This window comes from Hirsutella rhossiliensis, assembly GCF_020360975.1.
Source record: "Hirsutella rhossiliensis strain HR02 chromosome Unknown scaffold00007, whole genome shotgun sequence".
Taxonomy (NCBI): Eukaryota; Fungi; Ascomycota; class Sordariomycetes; order Hypocreales; family Ophiocordycipitaceae; genus Hirsutella; species Hirsutella rhossiliensis.
Window position 1 is genome coordinate 2,404,732 of NW_025408673.1, and position 6,000 is coordinate 2,410,731.

Here is a 6,000-nt window from a genome sequence, read left to right on the forward strand (position 1 = left end):
CACCTCATTCAACGAGACAGCCAAGAGTTTGGGAAGTTCCTCCTGAATTCGAGGAAACATTGACCAAAGCGGGCGGCGCGAGCTGGGATAATGCTTCCAAGCTCGCATGGCTGCGGAACTCGATCTCTCCTGCTCTCCGTGAGCAACTAGTCCCGGTTATCATGCCGAAGGACTACAACGAGTACATCCAACGTCTACACCCGATTGCTTGGGCGTTCGAGCACACCGCGAAGTTTAAGGCGTTGCAGAGGAAGCAGGGCTCCCGCGGGCAACGTGACCAAGGGCAGGCATCAGGCATCGGCAACATCCAGGTCGCCGGTAACGACAACACCCGGCACCGTCAGCAACGTTACCCGCCGAGCAGAACGCACGTGACGCACGCGACCATGACGGCGACGTAATAATGACGGTTACACGCACTCAGGGCAGGGTCAGAGAGGACGGGCGAACGGCCAGGGGTCAAGTGGAACGAGCAAGACGGTTCGCTTCCAGCCTAGGTCAGGACGGAAGCAACGGGCGAGGTGGGTATCCGAGGACGAACGGAATAAACGCCGTGACGAGGGTCGTTGTCTCCGCTGCGGCGACAACACCCATTTCATTGCCGCTTGCCCCTACTCGCCAGGACAGGACCCTAGCCGGTCGAGGGATGTAAAAGTCCGCACCGCTAGGATCATGCCCTTGCTGGAAGATGATGGTAACGACTCTAGTGAGGAAGAGTCAGGACTTAGCGAGACCCCATCCCTCTCGGAAATGCGTAGCCTCGAAACAAAGACGGGTCTCGAGGCCAAAGAACGGAGCAGTGGCAAAGAAGAGAGTTCTCAGGAAAAATGGAAGTTGGTCCTACAATAATTCGAAGCATTATCAATAGGACCAATCTCTTCTCCTCACTCGTAGACGAGGGATGCCAGTGCTACGCCGCGGTTGACGAAGAAGTCGTCGAAAAGTTGGAAGTTCCTATAGTGGAAATAGCACCGCGAGCTATTACAGGAGCATCAGGGGCAATGGAAGGAGCAACGATTAGGGGCCTCGTATGGCTATCAATGGAGGTCAACGGCCACATACAGACGATCTGTGCCTACGTGGTGCCCCGATTGGAATTCCCCCTAATCCTAGGAAAACCCTGGTTATGCCACACAAAGTCGTACTCAGTGCCCCACGAGAAACGACTATGGCATGAACCTACACAAGACTGGGTAGATCACCTCGGGAAGGAGAATATTCTGCGAAAGCCAAGGAGTTCGAAGAAGCAAAGCACGTACTAGCCAGTACCTTTGTGGGTTACTTTGAAAGGATCCGCAAGCAGGAAGGAAGAGAGGCAGCTGCCACGGCGATTTTCGCTATCAGCATGAAGGATATCGAAAGGGCGTTATCACCAAAGAAACCCATGTCAGAAGCAGAGCTACGCCGAACGATACCCCAGCGGTTCCACGATTTACTGCCTCTATTTATGAAGAAGGAAGCTGATAAGCTGAATCCTCATAAGCCAGGCATAGACCACGAAATCAGAATCAAGGAGGACCCGAATGGCCAGCAGTTACCACTACCGTATGGAGCACTATACGGTATGTCACGAGAGGAACTCCTGGTTCTTAAGAAGACTCTACGAGACCTAGTGGATAAAGGATTTATCCGTGCAAGCAGTTCAGAAGCAGCAGCTCCAGTCCTGTTTGTGAGGAAACCAGGTGGCGGGCTGCGATTCTGTTGTGACTACAGAGCGTTGAACGCAATCACTAAGTCGGACCGTTACCCCTTCCTCTAATAGGGGACACTTCGCAACCTAAAAGATGCGAAGTGGTTCACTAAGGTCGACGTGGTACAAGCGTTCCATAAAGTACGGGTTGCAGAAGGAGACGAGTGGAAGACAGCGTTCCGCACCCGGTACGGTCTCTTCGAATGGATGGTTACCCCGTTCGGGCTAAGTGGCGCGCCAGCAACCTTCCAGCGGTATATTAACGGTATCCTACGAGACTACCTCGACGAGTTCGCCTCTGCTTATATGGACGATATACTTATCTATTCGAGCGGGAGCAGAGAAGACCATTTCCGGAAGGTACGGTTAGTTTTAGAACGCCTCGCCGAGCATGGACTACACCTAGACCCGGAGAAATGCGAATTTGGAGTCAAGCGGATTAAGTACCTAGGATTCATTATTCACGCAGGAATTGGCATTCAGGCAGATCCCGACAAGATACGAGCAATAGTCGAGTGGGCAGTCCCGTTACCCAGAAGGGGTGCGCAGTTTTCTAGGATTCGTTAACTACTACCGGATATTTATACCGCAAGCCTCGGAAATAACTGCACCCTAACAGCACTAACAGGAAAGGGGACTAAGTTCAAGTGGACGGACGAGCACGATATGGCGTTCCAGACACTAAAGACGCTATTTACGAACGCCCTATTCTTACTCAATGGGATTTCGAGAGGCCAACCTTCGTAGAAGCAGACTGTAGCGGCTGGGCGCTTGGGGCACACTTACGCAGGAAGTCGACGGACAACGCAAGCCAGTAGCGTTCCACTCGCAGAAGCTATCACCGGCTGAGCGCAACTACCCAATCCATGATAAGGAAATGCTCGCTATTATTCGTTGTCTCGAACAATGGTCAGCCGAGCTACGAAGCTGTGATAACTTCGTTATCCTTACCGACCATAAGAACCTCGAGTATTTCATGACGCGCCAACAGCTCTCGGAAAGGCAGGCACGTTGGGCTGAATATCTCTCGCGTTTTAACTTCCAGCTCCAGTACCGTCCGGGACGGAAGCAGTGGTGCCAGACGCGCTCTCTCGCCGCGAACAGGACCGACCAAACGAAGCGGATCACGAAGCACGAGATATGCAGCTTATTCCAGAAGCAGCCCTACGTACCTACGTCGGAGTAACGTCGACTCAAGCGGGAGAAGGCGAAGAAGAACACACGGTTTTCCACGACCCAGAGCTACAACAATTATGGCAGCAAACGGCAAACCAGGATCCAGTCTTTACAAGCGTTTATAACGCGGTACGAAACGGATCTCGGTCCCTCGACCCCAAGCTTAAGCTGAAGGTACAAGTCGCCGAGTGCTTTATTGATCCTCGGGGGCACCTACGACTACGTGGCCGCTTATGGGTGCCAGGCGCACCGATCACGACAGAAGCAGCAGCCAAGGCAGCACCGCTAGAGCAGGAGTCGCTAAACGAATTACAGGGCTCCTTAATCCAGAAGGTTCATGACTCCCATGTAGTAGGCCACCCGGGACGGAAGGGACGATAGAAGCCGTATCCAGGGACTTCTACTGGCCGCTAATGCAACAGCATATCCGACGTTTCTTGCGTAACTGCGATGTCTGCGGCCGTACGAAGATATGGCGCGAGCATAAAGGGTCTACTTAGACCGCTACCCGTACCGGACCGCTTCTTCCGCCAGATACAGATGGACTTTATTACGGACCTCCCCTTGCGAACGGTAACCGCTGCCTCTGGGTTATCAAGGACCGGCTAAGTAAGGAAGTTATACTCGAACCGATGCCAACGATGGAAGCGGAAGCATGTGCAGAGCGTTTTCTATGGTGCTTCGCCCGCTACCACTGGTGGCCCGACGCTATAACGAGCGATAGGGGCTCGAATTGGGTAGGCCGCTTTTGGAGGCACATGTGCAAGTTACTGGGGATCGACCAGCAGCTAAGCACGGCGTACCACCCCCAAACCGACGGAGGCCCTGAGAGGATGAACCAAGAAGTACAGGCATACCTCCGCGCCGTGATTAACCAGAACCAGAACGACTGGGATAAGTGGGTTCCCGCGGCTCAGATGGCGTTAAACGGTCGGGTCAATACCTCTATAGGGATGTCCCCATTCTTCGCTATACACGGCTATGAGCCGAAGTCACCAGTTCCCCTCGTTACGGAAGCATATGCGGAAGAGTATCCTCAGCATTCGCCAGAAACCAGGGCAAAGAAATTTGTTACCAAACTACAACAGATTACGGACCTCTGCCAAGCATCAATGGCGACAGCTACGCAGCAACAAGAACGCTTCGCTAACAGACGACGGAACGCGGCAGAACGCTTCGAAGTAGGCGATAAGGTTTGGCTTGACTTACGGAACTACGCGTCAGAGCGACCTAAGAAGAAGTTCGACTGGCTGCACGCTAAGTATACGATAAGCAAGGTACTCGACCCGTACACGGTTGAACTAGCAGACCTCCCGAGGGGCTGCTATAATAGGTTCCACGTCGACCAACTCCGGAGAGCGGGGACGGACCCAATGCCTGGTCAGCAACGCACAGACGCTCAACCCCCATCTATCCAAGTAGACGGGAGGCTCACCAAGTAGTAGAGGAAATACTATGCGCTAGGTGGAAGAGAACCGGCCGCGGCCGTAGGCGGGAAGTCCTTGTACGCTGGCAAGGTTGGCAAGACCCGACCTGGACCTCTTTAGACAATATGCAACAGACAGCGGCCTTGGATAAGTACGAACAGAGATACGGCCCGGCTCTCGAAAACGATGGACCATACCAGCACCGACGAGTGGCAACGGAAGCACAGCCGGCCCAAATCCAGGGGCAAGTCGAAGGAATACAACCACAGCTGCAGATACAGGGCAAGAGAATACGCGGACCACTACGGGCTAGGACTAATGGCGACGCCCCGTCGATAGTAACGGCACCAGACCCTATAGACGACGGCCTACGATCGTTGTAGGGGACCAGGAACAGGAAAAGGGCACCAGCGCCAGAGAGGAGTAGGGGCTAATGTGAGGGCTACGCCCCGATGTGTAGATCTGGCATGGCCAGACTAGTCACGTGCGAGCGCCACGGACACGACTCCTAAAGGGAGCGATGTAGACACGTCTCCCCTTTACACTCTTTGTAGCTCAATTTACATCAATTACGCCCAGCACCTGTGCCAACAGTGCTGACCCCGTAACAACTGGGTGGAAGCTACGCCGAAACCCGCGGACGTAGCGAGAGCGATATGCGATGCCGTTGTAAGAAGCCTGGTTCCTGCATTTCCTTTGCTCATATACCACGCCGTACGGCGAACTCCCACGTATGTAAAATGATCATGATCATGTTATACAGATTAATGTAGAAAGCGCTGCTGGGCCCACCGAGTTAGACCGGAGGTGCCGCCTTTTTTGGCGGGCCAGACGGTAAGCAGTAAAGGCCCTCTAAAGTATGAGTACCGCGTAGGGGTAACTAAGTGGCCGGGTAGAGGCCCGCACCCCGAGACGCAACCTGGACGGAAGGACGTTAACCAGATGCGCCTTCCGTTCCCGCCAACCTCAGGCTCTTTGTTTCGTCCTCTTCTATCTCGAAAGCTAAACACGAAGAGTCTGTTTCCTGGTGCTTTTAAAATATATATATATTGGCCCTAGGTAGCCTAAAAGATGGCGTTAGAAACCAGCCCCTCCGCCTCAACTTATCCAGTCTTTTGCTTAACTCTCCTATAGTTTTCCCCTGCATCTGAAGCTCCGCTTGTCTGCCCGCCGCGTTTCGCTTATTGGAGCCGAATATAGCACCGCTCGTTGCTTCCCAACGTCGAAGTGATATATACTCCGCCTATTGTGCGATTTCCTTCAGAGATTTACCTAACGGGAGAACGAAAGGCGGACGATCAACAGGCCGAAGCCCCTCAGTGGCGAATGAGTATAGACCTCTATAAGCAGCTACAGAACGTACGCTTTGGGACTAAGATTAATATCGTATATATCCAAAGGAAATAAAAGATACACAGACCGGGGCTAAAAGGGCTGTCGAGCCGAGACGAACCGTGGCCGAGGGAGCACTAGGTTGTAGAAGTTGCTGACCCCGGGGAAGCTGCTAGCTCGTGAAAGCTGCTAGGAGCATTTAATCTTCGGGGAAAAAAAGGGGGGGCTAGAAAGGAAGCTGGGGAAAGGCCGAAAAAGAGAGAAGCTGGAAAAAACCCGTTATCTGCTGGCGTGGCCATAGCCCTCCTCCACAGGCAAGAACAGACGTCCTCGGACTTTATAAAGAGGCTCGGAAAAGAAGGATAGGTGCGGTAG

At 53.3% G+C, this 6,000-nt stretch overlaps 1 protein-coding gene across 1 annotated transcript; it reads left to right on the plus strand.

Moving 5' to 3' along the window:
• Positions 1-3,507: 3,507 nt before the first annotated feature.
• On the plus strand, positions 3,508-4,676 carry HRG_07037 (integrase core domain-containing protein; the record flags this gene model as incomplete). The annotated part of the gene is made up of 2 exons (XM_044865508.1): positions 3,508-4,246; positions 4,393-4,676. The coding sequence occupies 2 exons, from the start codon at positions 3,508-3,510 to the stop codon at positions 4,674-4,676; spliced, it is 1,023 nt and encodes a 340-aa protein (XP_044719470.1).
• Between the last annotated feature and the right edge of the window lie 1,324 nt (positions 4,677-6,000).